The following is a 20,707-nucleotide window of genomic DNA, read 5'->3' as shown; positions in this document are numbered from 1 at the left end:
GAATCTCTGATATGGCAGGTGCACCCCTAACTTCCCCTGGATTCCCTGCTACAGTACACAATTAGCGAGTTTTGAGAAGATTCGTAGCTCAGGTTTGAGGTTCTGGATGTAAGTTTGGAAGGTTCATTTTCAGCTGTTTCCTCACCATATGAGGTAACATCATCAGTGAGCCTCCAGTGAAACCCTGGTGTTATGTCCTGCTTTCTATTCATGTGATTAGGTTTCCTTGGATTGGTGATGTCATCATCAACACAGGAAATTACATCACCAACCCAAGGAACCCTAAACACATGAATAGAAAGCAGGACATAACACCAGGGTTTCACCGGAGGCTCACTGACGATGTTACCTCGTATGGTGATGGACCATCTGAAAAATGAACCTTCCAGCTCAGCGGGCAAACTTAAATCCACAATACACAATCCCCACGTTGTCAGTCTGAAGGTTGAGGTGTTTTTCCTTCGATGTTTACCAAGAGAAAATGTCTCTTCACAATAATATACATCAGAACATGTTCCTGACCATAAACTGAAATGGGCTGAACTGCATTTTCTATTTAACAGCACCATTTGCTCGTGATGTAGACCCGATAGTGGGAATATTGTCAGTGACAACAATGTGGCAGAAAATGCATCATTACTCCTACTAGGCTCAATGACAGGGATCTTTAATAAGGAGCTGACAAGTGGCAAGTAACATTGATGCCATACAAATGCCAGGCTATGACCATCACAAATAAGAGTCAATTTAACCACCGCCTCTTCACATTCAACAATGTTACCCTCACTGAATCCTGTACTATCAACATCCTGGGAGTTATCATTGATCAGAAATACAAGTGGACTCACCACATAAATACAGTGGCTCCAATAGCAGGCCAGAGGCTCCTGCGGTGAGTAACTCACCTCTTGACTCCCCAAAGCCTATCCACCATCGAGAAGGCACAAGTCAGGAGTGTGATGGAATACTCCCCACTTGTCTGGATGGGTATAGCCCCAACAACACTCAAGAAGCTTGACACCATCCAGGACAAAGCAGCCCACTTGATTGGCACCACATCCCCACTCCCTCCACCACCAACGCTCAGTAGCAGCAGTGTGTACCATCTACAAGACGCACTGCAGAAATCCACCAAAGATCGTCAGACAGCACCTTCCAAACCCACGACCACTTCCATCTAGAAGGACAAGGGCAGCAGATACATGGGAACACCAACACTTGCAAGCTCCCCTCCAAGCCACTCACCACCATCAGTTGGAAATATACCACTATTCCGTCACTGTCGCCCGGTCAAAATCCTGGAATCCCCTCCCTAAGGGCATCGTGGGTCAATCCACAGCAGGTGGACTGCAGCGGTTCAAGAAGGCAGCTCACCCCCACCTTCTCAAGGGGCAACGAGGAACAGGCAATAAATGCGGGGGCCAGCCAGTGACGCCCATGTCCCACAAACGAATTAAAACAAGAAAAAAGCACAGGGGAAGCCGGTGGTGAGGAATCTCTGTCCCTTTAAGGGAATGTAGCCACGGACTCTTGGTCTGAGTGAGAAGGTCATGAGTTCTGGTGCCACTCCAGAACTTGTGCACAATAAACCAGGTTAACACTCTAGCACTGAGACATGAAGGTGAGGCACTGTGGCTCAGTGGTTAGCACAGCTGCTTCATAGCACCAGGGACCCAGGTTCGATTCCACCCTTGGGCAACTATCTGTGTGGAGTTTACACATTGTCTGCCTGGGTTTCCTCTGGATACGCCAGTCTCCTCCCACCATCTAAAGACATGTAAGTTAGGTGGGTTGGCCATGCTAAATTGCTAACAGTGCCTCGGGATGTGTAGGCTAGATGGACTAGTTAGGGAAAGGGAGGTGGTTTGGGGGGTGGGAGGGGAGAGAATGTCCTTTTGAGGGCAGTTAGGAATTCGATGGCCAAGTGGCCTGTTTTCACTCTGGAGGGATTCTATGTCACAATTCCAAAGGAAATCACGGCAAATAATCACACACCACAATTACCATCACCTTTTTTAAAATTAATTCACATGGTGAGGGTGTCACTGGCTAGGCCCAGCATTTATTGCCCGTCCCTAATTACCCAGAGGGCAGTTAAGTGTCAACCACATTGGTGTGGGTCTGGAGTCACAAATAAGCCAGCCCAGATAAGGATGGAACCTTCCTTCCTTAAATTGCAATAGTGAACCAGATGGGCTTTTGCCCGACAAATCAGCAACATGTTCATGGTCATCATTAGACTCCTAAATATAGACATTTACTGAATTCAAGTCCCACTAGCTACCATGGCTGGATTCGAACTCGGGTCCCCAGAGTTGGCAGTCGAGCAATGGTACCACGAGGCCATCACCTCCCCCACTACACCATCGCGAACGGCCCCATAGCTCAGTGACTTGCTGGGTCTATTTCAGAGGGCAAGTGAGAGTCAACCACAGTGCTGTGGGTCTGGAGTCACACAGAGGCCAGACCAGTGTTAGGACAGCAGATTTTCCTTTCCCTGAGTACATCAGTGAACCAGATGGGCTTTTGCAACAATTAACCAGATTTCCACTTTGATTTGAACTTTCGCCATCTGCAGCGATGGGATTTGAACTCATGACACCAGCACATTAGGCTGGAGTGCTTGCCTGGTGGCAACAGCACTGTGACACAGCCTCACTTTTACATTCCCTAGAATGGTGCTCGTATTTCAGAAATTGCAGTTAAAGTAAAACCATTTTGCAATAACCTGCAAGGAGTGGGTGAGGTGGTGTGTCAGTCCAAGTCACTCTTGGTCACTTTGCTCCTGTTCTGTTGGGATTCAGTGCTAGGAGTGGCCAAAGCAATGATCGACAGACCACGGCTGCAGTACACGACTGCCTGTCCCCCTCTTCCGTGGTTCAGTCCGCCGCTTGTGTGCTCACTGAGAGGGAGCGTTTGAACTCCACCATTATGGGAAAGGAGGGCACCACTGGGGATGAATCACCCCAGACCATGATGGAGAGGGTTCAGGAAAGATTTACCTGCATATTACCATGATTGGACGGTGTGAGTTATATGAAGAGGATGGATAGGCCAGGACATTTCTCATTGGAGTATAGGAGGCTATGAGAAGGCTTTATATGAGATTATAAAACAATGACAGGTATAGATAGGGCTAGTGGTAGCTCCCTTTTCCCTCGGATGGGGGATTTCAAGACTAGAGGTGAGAGCAGAAAGATTCAGAAGGAACCTGAGGGGTAACTTTTTCACACAAAGGGTGGCTCATATGTGGAAGGAACTGCCAGAGGAAGCAGTGGGTATGGGTACAGTTACAACATTTAAAAGGCATTTATTTTGCACAGTTTTGCTCCCTTTACTTGAGGAAAGTAGTAGTGGGGGAGCAGTTCAGAGGAGGTTCACTCGATCGATCCCAGAGATGAAGGGTCTGGCGTGTGAGGACAAACTGTACAGTTTCGGCCTTTACCCTCTGGAGTTAGAAGAATGAGGGGAGATCAAACTGAGGTAATGAAGATGTTAAAAGGTGGATAAAAGAGACATGGAGTTGATGCTTCCTCTTATGGGGCATTCTGGGATAAGAGGTCAGAGTTTTAGGATAAGGGGTAGCAAATTGAGGAGAGACTATTTCTCCCATAAGGGTTGTAAAATCTGTGGAATTTGCTACCCCAAAGTGCAGTGGATGAAGGGACAATGAGTAAACTTAAGGAGGAGTTGGACAGATTTTTAATTAATAATGTGTTGGAGCAGTATGAGGAGCAGGCAGGAAAACGAGGGCGAGGAACATATCAGCCACGATTGAATGGCTGCACAGACTTGATGGACCGAATGGCCTAATTCTGCCCCTATTACTTATGAACTTGTGACATTTGGATAGGTACATGAATAGGAAAGATTCAGAAGGACATGGGCCAAAGGCAGGCAAGTGGGACTAGTTTAGTTGGGATTATGGTTGGCATGGACTGGTTAGGCCGAAGGGTCTATTTGATGACTCTGTGATGTATTGATTTAATTTTGCTCAGTTTCCACTGGAGCTTTGTTATGTGCTCCTGTCTAACTCGCTAAAAGCTTCATTTCAAGGGCTAGACAGGGTTAAGCCATTTGCACAGTGCTGATGATGTGATCCAAACTCCACCCCAGGCAGCGTGCTCAGCCTGAGATAACAGCCCAAACACTCCACCCTCCCGGAGTTAAACTGGGTCAAAGGTTGCGGGAGCTGCCGCTCAAGTTTAATTCTGCAGCGAACAGTCATCCAGGAGGGATAGGGAACAATGCCAATTGACGGAACAAAGAGAGAAAGTTTAAGCCGGGATGGATGGACTATGGCAAGGAGGCAGTGGGGGGGGGGGGGAAGATGGGGGGGTGGGGGGGGGGCCACTGGTGGTGGTGTTGGGAAGGAATCCACCCAGTGTTTTGGAAAGGAGTGATGGGAATACGAGGGGAGGCAACGGCCTAGTGGCACGATCGCTGGGCTAATAATCCAGAAACTTAGCTAACGTCCCGGGTTTAAATCTCTCCCCCCCACAAAGACAGATGGCAGAATTTGAATTCAGTAACAACCTGGAATTAATAATCTACTGATGACCATAGGAACTGCTGGTGGGGAAAAGCCCATCTGGTTCACTAATGTCCTTTACGGAAGGAAATCTCACCTGATCTGGCCTACATGTGACTCCAGACCCACAGTTGACTCTTAACTGCCCTCTGTAAATGGCAATCAGCTCAAAGGCAATTAGGGTGGGTCATAAATGTTGGACAGCCAGCAATGACAAAACACAAACTCGAGTGAAGAACCATTATTTAAGTTTCTTTTTATGTTGCAAAAATATATTACACGTATAGAAAAATCTCGATGCACGTTCCCAGGTACTAAAACAATTCTGTACAACCTTTGCATAGCAAGAAAGAAATATGATATTCCTTTCAGTTTCAAAAATCAACGGCATTTCTTATTCACGAAGGACACTGTGTGCATTCAAGCAATGCGAGGATCTGACAACTGAAGAGACCCTCATTTTTTTAAAGAGAGATCTTAGATGGTGGTCTTTCCTATCCATGGCAGTAACACATGGGAATCAAGCTGCAGGTCTGCTGTTTGGAAATATGCAGGCCACATCATAGAGTCACAGAGGCTTACAGCATCGAAGCAGGTCTTTTGGCCCAACTCACCCTTGCCGCCCAATTTTCACGATTAATCTAGTCCCATTTGGTCCATGTCCTCTCCCTCCATACCGATCCGATTCGTGTACCTGTCCCAATGTTACTTAAATGACAAAATTGCCTCCACCACTGCCTCTGGCAGTCCTTTCCAGACACTCACCAACCCCTCTCTGAAAACATTGCCCCTCTGAACCCTTCTGTATCTCTCCCCTCTCGCCTTCAACCTATGCCCTCTGGCTTTAGACTCCCCAAGCCATAACAAATCCAACTCGTTTCCAGGTCATCATTATCAATAATCCCTCTTGCCAAGGGCAATCCCACTGTGAAACCAGCTGCCAAAAGCAAACAGACTTCACTTGAAGGCTTCAAGGCCTATCACAAGATTAGTCCCATTTTTAAGCCTTTCGTTTATCAGGAGGCCCACCACAGCCAATCACGTCTTGTTTAACCAGCACTTGCTGTGTAAATACGTGCAGGAACACGGATGCTTGAGCTATAGAGAGAGAGGCTGAATAGGCTGGGGCTATTTTCCCTGAACCATCGGAGACTGAGGGGTGACCTCATAAAGTCTCATATAATCATGGGGTGGCACGGTGGCTCAGTGGTTAGCACAGCTGCCTCACAGCACCAGGGTCCCAGGTTCGATCCCAGCCTCGGGTGACTGTGTGGAGTTTGCACATTCTCCCAGTGTCTGCGTGGGTTTCGTCCAGGTGCTCTGGTTTCCTCCCGCAGTCGAAAAATGTGCAGGTCAGGTGGATTGCCTATGCTAAATTGCCCCATAGAGTTAGGTGCATTAGATGCAGGGGGATGTGGGTCTGGGTGGGTTACTCTGCGCAGGGTCGGTGTGGACTTGTTGGGCTGAAGGGCCTGTTTCCACACTGTAGGGAATCTAATCTTAAAAAAAAGGAGGGCAATGGACCAGGGTAAATAGTCAAGGTCTTTTCCCTGGGGTGGGGGAGTCTAAAACTACAGGGCATACGGAGAGGGGAAAGATTTAAAAGAGACGCTTTCACACAGAGGGTGGTGCGTGTACGGAACAAGCTGCCAGAGGAAGTGGTGGAGACTGGTATGATTACAGCATTTAAGAGGCATCGGTACGGGTATATGAATAAGAAGGGTTTGGAGGGATCTGAGTCAAATGGGAACGAGTCATAGAATCATAGAGATGTCTAGCACTGAAACAGAACCTTCGGTCCAACTCATCTATGCTGGCCACTTATTCCAACCCAATCTAGTCCCATATCCCTTCAAACCCTTCCTGTTCATATGACCATCCAGATGCCTTTTAAATGCTGTAATTGTACCAGCCTCCACCACTTCCTCTGGCAGCTCATTCCATACGCACACCACCCTCTGTGTAAAATAATTACCCCTCAGGTCCCTTTTAAATCTTTCCCCTCTCACTATGCCCTCTAGTTTTAGACTCCCCTACCCCACTCAAAGACCTTGACTATTCACCCTGTCTAACTGAGGATATCTGGCCGGCATGGCCGGGTCAGACCAAAGGGTGTGTTTCTGTGCTGGAATTGAACTCTGGTCCTTGGCGCTGTGAGGCAGCAGTGCCAACCACTGAGCCGTGCCACCCTAATGGGTATAAGAGTAGGAAGGGTTTAGAGAGATACGGGCCAAATGCTGGCAAGTGGGATTAGATGAATTTAGGATATCTGGTTTGGCATGGACGGGTCAGACCGAAGGGTGTGTTTCCGTGCTGTATGACTCGAGGACTGTAACAGACAACCAATGGAGAGTTAGGTGCGAGCAGCGTTGCTTTCTGTGGGGACAGTGTTTGAGCTAAGAAGTATAACATCACCGGGGGCTCCCAGTCAGCTTCCCTGCTGATATGGACCAAGAGCAAGAGAGGCAGGACAGCTCTACTCTGTCACTGATTTGCCACCTGGTCTCACTGCCCAGAGCCTCCACTATTGGCTAAGCTTCCAACTGCTGACTCTTAAGGTAATGCCCCTACCTTTGAGACAAGAGTCCCCACCTCCCCACCCTGGTTCAAGTCCCACCCACTCCACAGGAGTGTCATAATGTCTCTGTGCATGTTGGTTTGAGAATATTCAACCGTCGGCCTGCATTCCCCCAAGGTTGCTTTTTGTGAGATGGGCAAGCGTGTGATAACTGGGCGTATACTCTGTCAAGGTATCACACGTACTAACCCAAACGGTAGATGGATTCGCACCTCTTGGGCTAAATAGGATTCAGGGTTAAAGTACAGTTCATCCAGACTCCCGCCCACACTTCTTTGGGTTTTTTTGGTCTCTCAGCCAAACAGAGACAGAGATGGCCTCCCATATCAACTAGATCCAAATGGGCCCCGGGGTGGGGGGTGGGGGGGGGTGGGGGTGGTGGTGGGGAGGGGGGGAGCGGGTGGGGATGGCAGAAGTAGAGGCAGGAGTCATGGAATGCCTACAGTGTGGAATCAGGCCATTCAGCCCATCAGTTCACATTGGACCGCTGAAGTGCAACCCACCCAGACACAGCAGGTCTGGCAGCATCAGTGGAGAGAGAAACAGTTAATGTTTCGAGTCCGGTGTGACTCCTGCTCTGAAGTCTGAAGGACAGTCAACACCAGACTCAGAAGATTAACTGTTTCTCCACAGACACATAAAAACAAGGAGGAGCAGGAGTACGCCATCTGGCCCTTTGAGCCTGCCCCGCCATTCAATGAGATCATGGCTGATCTTTTCATGGACTCAGCTCCACTTAACCCACCCTCTCACTGAAACCCTTCGTCCCTTTACTGTTCAACCTTGATTATCCAGCATTTGATTATCCGACTATCCGGCAAGATTGCAAGTTCCCGACGCTCGGCTAAAGTATGTTATCTGGAACTCGATTAACCGAGCGAAATACTGCCCGCCCGTATCCTTCAGATAATCGAGGTTCCTCTGTATCCATCTTAGCTTTAAAAATATTTACTGATCTAGCATCATCTACTTCACTGGGCAGGGAATTCCAGAGACGCACAACCCTTCGGGTGAAGACGTTCCTTCTCAATTCAACTCAGACGCTTCCAGATCTTGCTGAGTTCGTCCGGCAATTCCCTGTCCGAGCTCTTCCCGAATGAGCAGGCCAAGCCGTGACAGATGTGAGTGACCTCCTTCGGTGCCCGAAGTTTCCGCAGTTCAGGGGTCATCGCCGCCAGGGCGTCTCCACGGAGCAGGCCCTGGGAGGTGAAATCCGCAGGGTCACACAGGTCCTTCGGTCCAACTCTTCCATGCCGAAAATAATCCCAAACGGAACTAGTCCCGTTTGCCTGCATTTGGTCCATATCCCTCCAAACCTTTCCTGTTCACGTTCCTGTCCCAATGTCTTTCAAATGTTCTAACGGTTCCTGCATCCATGACTTTGTCTGGCGGTTCATTCCACACACAAACCACCCTCTGTGTGAAAAAGTTGTTCTTCAGGTCCCTGTTAAATCTTTTGCCTCTCACCTTATAAATATGCCCCCTGGTTTTGAACTCCCCCACCCCAGGGAAAAGACCTTTGCCATTCACCTGATCTACGCCCCTCATGATTTTATAAACCTCCATCTCTCAACCTCCTACGCTCCAGTGAAACACGTCCCAGCCTATCCAGCCTCTCCTTATAACTCAAACCCAGCAACATCCTGGAAAGTCTTTTCTGCACCCTGTCCAGCTTAATAACATCCTTCCTATAGCAGGGTGACCAGAATGATATGCAGTAGCCCAAACGTGACCTCACTAACATCCTGTACAACCACAACATGATCTCCCAATCCTGTACTCAGTGGTCTGAGCATTAAAGGCAAGCATACCTTCTTTACCATCCTGTCTACCTGTGACTCCATTTATGTACATGAGCCCCTTGGTCTCTCTGTTCATCAACAGTACCCAGGGCCCTACCATTAACCAGATAAGTCCTGCCCTCGTCTGTTTTACCAAAATGCAAACACCTCGCATTTGCCCAAATTAAACTTCATCTGCCATTCCTCAGCCCACTGGCCCAGTTGGTCATGCTCCCTTTGTAAGCTCACTGTCCGTGCACCACCACTTCACCTGACCTTCGCCCCCTCATCTGCACTTCCTGTATGACTCTGGCCATTGTCACGGCAGCAGCATCCACAAAGACAAGTGGGATCCCTTCCCAGTAAGGCAGCCCCGGATGAGTAATCGCCAGGAGATCACACACTTCATATCTCCGAGAAGTGACAGAGACAATAGGAGGTGATCACCAAGGATGGGTCAGCAGGGGGACAGCGATAACAGGGCGTGATCACCAAGGACGGGTCAGCAGGGGGACAGAGATAACAGGGCGTGATCACCAAGGACGGGTCAGCAGGGGGACAGAGATAACACAGCGTGATCACCAAGGATGGGTCAGCAGGGGGACAGAGATAACACAGCGTGATCACCAAGGACGGGTCAGCAGGGGGACAGAGATAACAGGGCGTGATCACCAAGGATGGGTCAGCAGGGGGACAGAGATAACAGGGCGTGATCACCAAGGATGGGTCAGCAGGGGGACAGCGATAACAGGGTGCGATCACCAAGGACGGGTCAGCAGGGGGACAGCGATAACAGGGCGTGATCACCAAGGATGGGTCAGCAGGGGGACAGAGATAACACAGCGTGATCACCAAGGACGGGTCAGCAGGGGGACAGAGACAACAGGGCGTGATCACCAAGGACGGGTCAGCAGGGGGACAGAGACAACAGGGCGTGATCACCAAGGATGGGTCAGCAGGGGGACAGCGATAACAGGGCGTGATCACCAAGGATGGGTCAGCAGGGGGACAGAGATAACAGGGCGTGATCACCAAGGATGGGTCAGCAGGGGGACAGAGACAACACAGCGTGATCACCAAGGATGGGTCAGCAGGGGGACAGAGACAACACAGCGTGATCACCAAGGACGGGTCAGCAGGGGGACAGAGATAACACAGCGTGATCACCAAGGATGGGTCAGCAGGGGGACAGAGATAACACAGCGTGATCACCAAGGATGGGTCAGCAGGGGGACAGCGATAACAGGGCGTGATCACCAAGGATGGGTCAGCAGGGGGACAGCGATAACAGGGTGCGATCACCAAGGATGGGTCAGCAGGGGGACAGAGATAACAGGGCGTGATCACCAAGGACGGGTCAGCAGGGGGACAGAGATAACACAGCGTGATCACCAAGGACGGGTCAGCAGGGGGACAGAGACAACAGGGCGTGATCACCAAGGACGGGTCAGCAGGGGGACAGAGACAACAGGGCGTGATCACCAAGGATGGGTCAGCAGGGGGACAGCGATAACAGGGCGTGATCACCAAGGACGGGTCAGCAGGGGGACAGAGATAACAGGGCGTGATCACCAAGGATGGGTCAGCAGGGGGACAGCGATAACAGGGTGCGATCACCAAGGACGGGTCAGCAGGGGGACAGAGATAACAGGGCGTGATCACCAAGGATGGGTCAGCAGGGGGACAGAGATAACAGGGCGTGATCACCAAGGATGGGTCAGCAGGGGGACAGAGACAACAGGGCGTGATCACCAAGGATGGGTCAGCAGGGGGACAGCGATAACAGGGCGTGATCACCAAGGATGGGTCAGCAGGGGGACAGAGACAACAGGGCGTGATCACCAAGGATGGGTCAGCAGGGGGACAGCGATAACAGGGCGTGATCACCAAGGATGGGTCAGCAGGGGGACAGAGACAACAGGGCGTGATCACCAAGGATGGGTCAGCAGGGGGACAGCGATAACAGTCACACCATCTACTGAAGCATTCCCCAGAAATCCTGCCGACAAAATCCTCCATCTGAGATACGCCTCAGTCCAGGGAGAAACCACTGACTCTAATATACACCAGATAGGATTTATCTATAAATCTATAATAGGTTTCACATATATAGATTTTATTACCATTAATGTTATCTATAGTAACGTCAGATCTATAAATACATACAAGGCCCTAAGACATAGAAGCGGAATTCGGCCATTCAGCCCATTGAGTCTGCTTCACCATTTAATGGCTGATCTGACAACCCCAACACCACTTTGAGTCACAGAGACGTACAGCACAGAAACAGACCCGTTGGTCCAACTAGTACATACCGACCAGATATCCTCACCTGATCTAGTCCCATTTGCCAGCATCTGGCCCATAAGCCCTTCCTATTCATGTCGCATCCCTTCCACCTCTCCCTCTGTAAACCCTTGCTGTTACTGCCAGACCTCTATTCTCTAGAGTTAAGAAAAATGAGAGTTAACTGTGTTGAAGCGAACAAGAGTCTGACAGAACTTTGACTGTGTCGATGCTCTCCCCACACTTGGCTGCAGGGCCCGAGATCCAGGCTGGCCCCAGGCCCCGACCAGGCAGAGAGTGGATATAACCGAGGGATGGAAAGCTCTCCCCGCATGCTGTTGAGGGTGCCCGGGCCTTCACACAGATTGGGCGTCACCAAAACTCATGGTGCGATCCTTGGAAAGACCGGGACTGTGACTGAATTGCGTGCGGGCGTCTTAAGATTCACAAGCGGGAATGATTGCAGCAATTGGCCAAATTGTGAATTAGACTCTTTGCTGCAGAACATTAGAGCACAGAGGCAGGCTGTTCAGCTCATCGCGCCTTCCAAAGTGTCACTCAATGAGTCTCGCTTGCCTGAGCAATCTTTCTCCTCATGAGTCATACAGCACAGGAACAGACCCTTCAGTCCAACTTGTCCATGCTGACCCAGATATCCTAAATCCATCTCGTCCCACTTGCCAGCGTTTGGCCCGTATCCCTCCAAACCATTCCTATTCATATAGCTGTTACGGTGGCATGTTAGCTCAGTGCTGCCTCACAGCGCCAGGGACCTGGGTTCGATTCCAGCCTTGGATGACTGTCTGTGTGGAGTTTGCTTCGTCTCCCCCTGTTTGCTCCGGTTTCCTCCCACAATCCAAAGATGTGCAGGTTAGGGTGAGTTGCTGTGCTAAATTCCCCTGGCGTCCAGTGATGTGTAGGTTAGGTGCATTAGTCAGGTGTAGATATAGGGGTATGGGTGTGGGTGGGTTACTCCTCGGAGGGTCAGTGTGAACTTGCTGGGCCGAATAGCCTGTTTCTATGCTGTAGGGATTCTATGATTCATCCAGATGCCTTTACAATGTAATTGTACCAGCCTCCACCACTTCGTCGTTTTTTTAATAAAAGTAACAGTCGTGGGAATCACTGGCTGTAGGAAACAACTTGTCGCCCAAATCTAATTATTCTCGAGAAGGTCCCTGTAAGCCAACTTCTTCAACCACCGCAGCCCTTCAGGTGTGGAGACACCCACAGAGCTGTGAAGAAAAGAGTTTCTGGGATTTGCCCCATGAACAGTGAAGGGACAAGGATCTATTTCCATGTCAGGGGGTTAAATGGTTTGCAGGGGAACGTTCAGATTGTGGTCTTCTCCTGTGTCTCTAAGACATAGAAGCCCTTGCCCTCTGAGGTGGCCAAAGGGACTGGGAAAGGAAGCTTGCTGAGCCACGGCAATCCGGTTTCTGAAACTAATTGCATCTGCTTTCATTGCCTTATAAAGTCAGACAGCACGGAAACAGACCCTTCCGTCCAACCTGTCCATGTCCACCCCTAATCCCAAACTAAACTAGTCCCACCTGCCTGCTCCTGGCCCATACCCCTCCAAACCTTTCTTATTCACGTACTTATCCCAATATGTTTTAAACATTGCAACTGCACCCACATCCACCACTTCCTCAGGAAGTTCATTCCGCACACGAACCACTCTCGGTGTAAAAACCAAATCACCCCTCATGTACGTTTAAAATCTACCTCCTCTCACCTTAAAAACATGTCCCCCAGACTTGAAATCCCCCAGCCGAGGGAAAAGACACTGCATTCACCTGATCTATGCCTCTCATGATTTTATAAACCTCTATGAGGTCACCCCTCCACCTCCTACACTCCAGTGAAAGATTCTCAGCTTCTCATAGAGTCAGAGATGTACAGCATGGAAATAGAGCCTTCAGTCCAACTGGTCCATGCCGACCAGATATCCCAACCCAATCGAGTCACCTGCCAGCAACCGGCCCATGTCCTTCCAAACCCTTCCTATTCATATACCCATCCAAATGTCTCTTAAATGTTGCAACTGTACCAGCCTCCACCACATCCTCTGGCAGCTCATTCCATATATGTACCAGCCTCTGCATGAAAAAGTTGCCCCTTAGGTCTCTTTTATATCTTTCCCCTCTCACCCTAAACCTATGCCCTCTAGTTCTGGGCTCCCTGACCTCAGGGAAAAGACTTTGCCTATTTATCCTATCCATGCCCCTCATAATTTTGTAAACCTCTATTAGGTCACCCCTCAGCCTCTAATGCTCCAGGGAAAACAGCCCCAGCCTGTTCAGCCTCTCCCTGTAGCTCAAATCCTCCAACCCTGGCAACATCCTTGTAAATCTTTTCTGAACCCTTTCAAGTTTCACAACATTTTCTGATAGGAAGGAGACCAGAATTGCATGCAATATTCCAACAGTGGCCTAACCAATGTCCTGTACAGCTGCAATATGACCTCCTAACTCCTGTACTCAATACTCTGATCAATAAAGGAAAGCATACCAAACGCCTTCTTCACTATCCTATCTACCTGCGACTCCACTTTCAAGGAGCTATGAACCTGCACTCCAAGGTCTCTTTGTTCAGCAACACTCCCTAGGACCTTACCATTAAGTGTATAAGTTCTGCTAAGATTCGCTTTCCCAAAATGCAGCACCTCGCATTTATCTGAATTAAACTCCATCTGCCACTTCTCAGCCCATAGGCCCATCTGGTCAAGATCCTGATGTAATCTGAGGTAACCCTCTTCGCTGTCCGCTGCACCTCCAATTTTGGTGTCCTCTGCAAACTTACTAACTGTACTTCTTATGCTCACATCCAAATCATTTATGTAAATGACAAAAAGTAGAGGACCCAGCACTGATCCTTGTGGCATTCCCGCCTCAGGCGACTGACTGTGTGGAGTTTGCACATTCTCCCCGTGTCTGCGTGGGTTTCCTCCGGGTGCTCCGGTTTCCTCCCACAGTCTAAAGATGTGCTGGTCAGGTGAATTGGCCGTGCTAAATTGCCCATAGTGTTAGGTAAGGGGTAGATGTAGGGGTATGGGTGGATTGCGCTTCGGCGGGGCGGTGTGGACTTGTTGGGCCGAAGGGCCTGTTTCCTCACTGTAAGTAATCTAATCTAATCTAACATCCATCTAACTCTTTTCAAAACTCTCTCCAGCTTAATCATATCGTTCCTATAGTACGGCAACCAGAACGAGACACAGTACTCCAGAAGAGGCCTCATCAACACCCTGTACGACCTCAACATGACGTCCCAACTCCTATTCTCAAACGACTGAGCAATGAAGGCAAACGTGCTAAACACCTTCTTAACCACCCTGTCTACATGTGACTCCACTTTCAAAGAATTATGTACCTGAACCCCCTGGGTCTCTGTTCAACAACAAATCTGCTCAGCGCTGACAAGTTGGTCTGAAGGGTCTGTTTCCGTGCTGGACATCTCTATGACTCTGTAATACCCAGGGCTCTACCATTAACTGCGTAGGTTGTGCCCTTATTAACAAAGTGAAATACCTCGCATTGATCCAAATTAAACTCCATCTGCCACTCCTCAGCCCACTGGCTCAACTGATCAAGATCCCTTTAGATATAGCAGTGCTAACCACGGTGGCTCAGTGGTTGGCACTGCTGCCTCGCAGCGCCAGGGACCCAGGTTCAATTCCAGCCTCAGGTGACTGTCTGTGTGAAGTTTGTACATTCTCCCCGTGTCTGCGTGGGTTTCCTCCCACAGTCCAAAGATGTGCAGGTCAGGTGAATTGCCCATAGTATTAGGTGCATTAGTCAGAGTGAAATGGGTTTCTCTTCAGAGGGTTGGTGTGGCCTTGTTGGGCTGAAGGGCCTGTTTCCACACTGTAGGGAATCTACTCTAATCTTTATTGTCAGCTATAGCACCAATTCGCTTTCTTAACCATCCTGTCTACATGTGATGCATAGAACGGTGTACCTGAACCACCATGTCTCTCACTACGCAGGCCCGATGTTTAATTGTATATGTCTTGATCTTGTTTGTTTCACCAAAGTGCAGGGAGGTGCACTGTCGATCACAACAAGTAATCAAGGCGTTGTCTGGTTGTGTGGTGCAGCCAGGTCCAATTGAGGTATTCAACACGGCATTATTTAATGACTGTTGAAGTGGAATCATTACGGAGGGTTAAGGGGAAAACAGCAGGGGATTGGGGCCAGGTCAGCCTGCTGAGAGAGCTGGGACAGCCCCATTTGGCTGGACGGCTGGTTTGCGATGCACAGTGAGGCCTACAGCCATGGGTTCAATTCCTGCAATTGCCATGACGGACTCTTCATCTCAACCTCTCCCCTGGCTTGAGACCTGGTGATCTTCAGATTAAACCACCGCTGATCCTCTCTCTCTCTCTCTCTCTACCTACCTAATGAGTGAGTGGGACTACAGCAATTCGACCTATTCCACAGACACAATGAACCAAATGGACTCCTCCAGCACCGAAATATTTCTGTGATTCAGAGAATTATAGAGTCATAGAGGTGGTAGAAACTGAGGACTGCAGATGCTGGAGATCAGAGTCAAAAAGTGTGGTGCTGGAAAAGCACAGCAGGTCAGGCAGCTTCTAAGGAGCAGGAGAATCGACGTTTCAAGCGCAAGTTCTGATTCCTGATGTCGAGCTTATACTCGAAATGTCGACTCTCCTGCGAGAAACAGAAGTGTAAAGCACGGATGTACAGAACCTTCGGTCCAACTCACGAAAGTCAATCAGATATCTCAAACTAATGTAGTCCCATTTGCCAGCACTTGGCCCATATCCCTCCAAAACCTTCCTATTCATGTACCCATCCAGATGCCTTCTAAATGTTGTAACTGTACCAGCCTCCATCACTTCCTCTGGCAGCTCATTCCATACACACACCACCCACTGTGTGAAAAAGTTGCCCCCTTCAGCTACTTTTAAATCTTTCCCCTCTCACCTGAACCTATGCCCTCTCATTCTGGACTCCCCCACTTCAGAGAAAAGACCTTGTCTATCTATCCTATCCATGTCCCTCATGATTTTATAAACCTCTATAAGGTCACCCCTCAGCCTCTGGTGCTCGAGGGAAAACAGCCCTAGCCCCTATTCAGCCTCTCCCTGTAGCTCAAATCCTCCAACCCTGACAACATCTGCATAAATCTTTTCTGAACCGTTTCAAGTTCTTGTTACTTGTCAACGATCATAGACGATTCTTGCCATTTCGATTCAATCACCCCTTAACATTCTCCAGTTAATCCAGCCAGCCCACATTACTGAGGACCTCACGCTCACGATGTGAAATGATCAAAAAGCACAGACATTTGGATGGCGGAGTTTCCACTCCTAAAACAAACATGGCCGCCACAATCATTGACCCCCATGACATCACAACGGCCCTTATTTTCTGCCAATGTTGACTTGGAACTCAGAGATCCTATCCAAAAATAAAGTTTGTCTTAAAGGGTTGCTTGGCAGCATACTATGTACGTTTCTAAGAACGCGATTGTTTTAAAGAGCTCAACACTGTAGCACTGCACGTGATAAACGGCTGGCCCACTCATGATCTGACAAAAACACAGAGGAGACTCAACCATCGTGGAAATACGAGATATCGCCTCAGGCCACTGACTCTTTCAAACATAGATGTGTGCGCAATCTTTGTTGTCAAAAACATCCCAAGCAACATCTCAATGACCGATCACAAATAAATGATCACGGAGCGAAAGGAGGAAATATCACACGTGTGTGCCCCATTGGCTCCATCTCACAGCGGTGTTGGTGTCAGACACAAAATTTATAAAGCACCTTTCGCATCTCAGGAGGTCGCAATGTATGTCACAGACGGTGTATGACATTGGAGGAGTTGTTGTCATTGTACTGTGGAAATCGCAGCACTCAGTAGGGACACAGCAAATCGTCATACACAGCAAACTATTAATAAGTCGATTCGCCATTTTATGGGCATTATTTGAGGGAATAAATTTGGACTGCACACTGAAATTCATGTCCCACAGTACTACATCTTTGACAAAACAGTACGTCCTTAGTAGTGAACTTCCGAAAGTGCAACACTCCCTCAGTACTGACCCTCGACAGTGCAGCACTCCCACAGTACTGACCCTGCAAAAGTGCGGCACTCCCTCAGTACTGACCCTCTGACAGTGCGGCACTCTGTCAGCATTGACCCTCTCACAGTGCAGCACTCCCTCAGTACTAACCCTCTGACAGTGCAGCATTCCCTCTGTACTGACCCCCTACCGGTGTGGCACTCCCTCAGCATTGACCCTCTGACAGTGCAGCACTCCCTCAGTACTGACCCCCTATCAGTGCGGCACTCCCTCAGTACTGACCCCCTATCAGTGCGGCACTCCCTCAGTACTGACCCCCTATCAGTGTGGCACTCCCTCAGTACTGACCCCCTACCGGTGTGGCACTCCCTCTGTACTGACCCACCGACAGTGCGGCACTCCCTCAGCATTGACCCTCTGACAGTGCAGCACTCCCTCAGTACTGACCCCCTATCAGTGCGGGACTCCCTCAGTACTGACCCCCTATCAGTGCGGCACTCCCTCAGTACTGACCCCCTATCGGTGTGGCACTCCCTCAGTACTGACCCACCGACAGTGCAGCACTCCCTCAGTACTAACCCTCTGACTGTGTGGCACTCCCTCTGTACTGACCCCCTACTGGTGCGGCACTCCCTCTGTACTGACCCTCTGACAGTGCAGTATTCTCTGTGCCCTGTGAGACCGTAGTCTGTTCTCACATCTTCAGGTTGACAGACCGGACTGAGACGTGGCTGGCCCCTCAAAGGCAGCGAAGCGAGGTAAAGTGTGGCTGCACGACACCCTTGGGACACCCCCTCACCCCCAATCCCTCCCCCTTGCCCACCTACCAGGTCCAAGTTGCAGTACCACCGTGTCCCTCCAACACCTCTGGGTACCCTCCGGATTCCCAGCAAGCCGCATATTCTCAGGTTGACTTCATCCTCGTCCATTTGGGGGGGGTTGGGAGGGGGGGGTGTCGTACCCCCACCTCACGGAGGGCAAAGCCGGGAGAGGGCATCCATCGAGCACCGAGAGCGGAGCATCGCCCCCGGGGATGCTGGGAAGGCACACCACCTCGGGCAGGCAGTGAGCCAGACGCCTTCTCCAACCACACACACAGTCCGGAACCCAGGCGGGCACAGACCCCTCTCGGGTTTCAGCTGCCAGCTGTGCGGGGGTTGAGGGGGTTTGGGGCTGGGAGGGGGTGGTGTCTTCGTCTCTCTCGACACCGACAGCCCGGTGTGAGGACCCCACCCCCACCCCCTCTGCTCGCTCCGGTACAAGTCGGTATCCTGGAGCTGGGCCCCACAGGAGAGACGGAGAGACGGAGAGAGAGAGAGAGAGAGAGAGAGAGAGAGAGAGAGAGAGAGAGAGGAGCTCGCAGCGTGAAGAGGCAGCTAAACAGGTCGGCACTTGCTGAACCAGAAAAACAGGAACTAACTCGGCTGGCAGGAGGGAAGGAAGTCGTCTCCGACTTACAGCAAGGTCACCGGCACTCCACAGGTGGCCAGGTTAAATGGTTCCCAGGTGCCGGCTCAACTCCCCTGCACGTCTTGAATACTCTCGACTGAATGGGTTTTATTGCCTCAGATGTTTTATAGGATGGTGTATTTACGATGATGGCCCAATGGCATTATCGCTTGGCTGTTAACCCAGAGAGTTGAAAGTGTGGTGCTGCTCAGGCAGCATCTGAGGTGCAGAAGAATCAACGTTTCGGGCACAAGCCCTTTTCCAGCACCACACTCTGCAGTCTTCACCCAGTATTTACCCAGAGACCCTGGTAATGTTTCAGAGGTGGCATGGTGGCCCAGTGGTTAGCACTGCTGCCTCACAGCACTAGGGTCCCGGGTTCGATTCCAGCCTCGGGTGACTTTCTCCCGGTGTCTGCGTGGGTCTCCTCTGGGTGCTCTGGTTTCCTCCCACAGTCCAAAGATGTGCAGGCTAGTGTGAACTGACCATGCTAAATTGCCCATAATGTTCAGGGATGTGTAGGTTAGGCCCATTAGTTACGGGTAAATGTAGAATAATAGATTTGGGGGATGGGTCTGGGTGGGTTACTACTTGGAGGGTCAGTGTGGACTTGTTGGGCCAAAGGGCCTGTATCCACACTGTAGGGATTCTATACTTCTGTGGACTAGAGTTCAGAAACGGTCCATTCTATTATCGGATTGCGTCAAACACTATATCGAACAGACAGGCAGCAAACTATCCACCAGCTTACACAAGCACCAACTAGCCACCAAAAAGCCTGACCCACTACCACTGATATCCTTACACACAGACAAAGAAGGACACCACTTTAATCGGGACAACACACACATCCTAGGTCAGGCTAAAACAGAGACACGCACAGGAATCCCTTGAGGCCTGGCATTCAAACCGGAACTCCATCAATAAACCCATCGATTTGGACTCCATTTACCAACCTCTGAGAAACAGAACCGGAAATGATATCACCCACCCATAAACAGACCAAGACACATAAATAGAAAGTGGGTCACTAACTCCAGCTCTTCACCGGAGGCTAACTGATGATGTTCCCTAGCATGGTGACAAAACGTCTGAGAACAAACCTACCAGCTCGGCGAGCAAACCTACAACCTGAGTTAGTTATCGGACCGTCCCAGTGCCTCAAATGTATCTAAATGTAGTCTTCCCTGCGTCAGAGACTGGTGCTTGGCTTGTGTGGATGGAACCCAAATCCAATGCTTGTTTAAAACTGAAAGAACTGCGGATGCTGTAAACCCAGAGACAAAGATAGAAGTTGTTGCAAAAAGCTCAGCAGATCTGGCCACATCTGTGAAGAGCCATTCAGCCCATCGTCTATGTGCCAGCTCTTTGAAAGATCCATCCAGTTGGACTCACTGACATGATCTATCAACAGGGCCCTTCAAGTTTATCCGATTCCATTTGAAATCGTTATTGAATTTGCTTCCACTGTCCTATCAGGCAGCGCCTTTCAGCTGACAATATACTGTATAAATGCAGCTCCCCACCCCAGACGCTCTGCTGGCTCTCCTCCCTCTATGCAAAAAGGTTTTGCTGTTTAGAAACAAAATAATTCCTCCCACTAGTCTTTTGGAGCTGACCTGACTAATGCAGTGCTGCATCGTCAGAGGGTCACTGCACTGTGTCCACGTCTGTGAAGAGAAATCAGAGTTAACGTTTCAGGTCGGGTGACCCTTGCTGAGAATCATTCCTGATTCTCTGATTTCTCTGCACAGATGCTGCCAGACCTGCTGAGCTTTTCTGTTTCCAACATTTGTTTCCTTGACTTGCTACTGTGCAAAGCCGAACCACATGTGTGTCTGTGTGCAATATAATATATATATTATCTTAAAGTGTTTCTTTCATGAATAAAGTATATTTTTGAAATAAGAGAAGGTAGGTGGTGAAACCTGAATTCAACAACAATCTGGAATTCAAGCATTTAATGATGACCATGAATCCATTGTTGAAAAAATCACACACCATCAGGTTATAGTCCAA

General features: G+C 49.7%; 1 protein-coding gene across 7 annotated transcripts in view; it reads right to left on the bottom strand.

The window, feature by feature from the left end:
* LOC140455399 (ral guanine nucleotide dissociation stimulator-like) overlaps window positions 1-20,707 on the bottom strand; it is a 232,698-nt gene that overhangs the window by 107,564 nt on the left and 104,427 nt on the right. The window contains exon 1 of one of the 7 annotated variants that reach the window (XM_072550208.1): window positions 18,067-18,561. The exons of the other annotated variants lie outside the window; for them this stretch is intronic. Coding sequence (XP_072406309.1) covers window positions 18,067-18,168 — 102 coding nt within the window. The 5' untranslated portion in view covers window positions 18,169-18,561. Of the gene's footprint in view, window positions 1-18,066; window positions 18,562-20,707 lie in introns of those variants that run through there. 7 annotated transcript variants of the gene reach the window in all.

This window comes from Chiloscyllium punctatum, chromosome 30 (assembly GCF_047496795.1).
Source record: "Chiloscyllium punctatum isolate Juve2018m chromosome 30, sChiPun1.3, whole genome shotgun sequence".
Taxonomy (NCBI): Eukaryota; Metazoa; Chordata; class Chondrichthyes; order Orectolobiformes; family Hemiscylliidae; genus Chiloscyllium; species Chiloscyllium punctatum.
The sequence above is the reverse complement of the archived record's forward strand: the minus strand, read 5'-3'. Positions and strand labels throughout refer to the sequence as shown.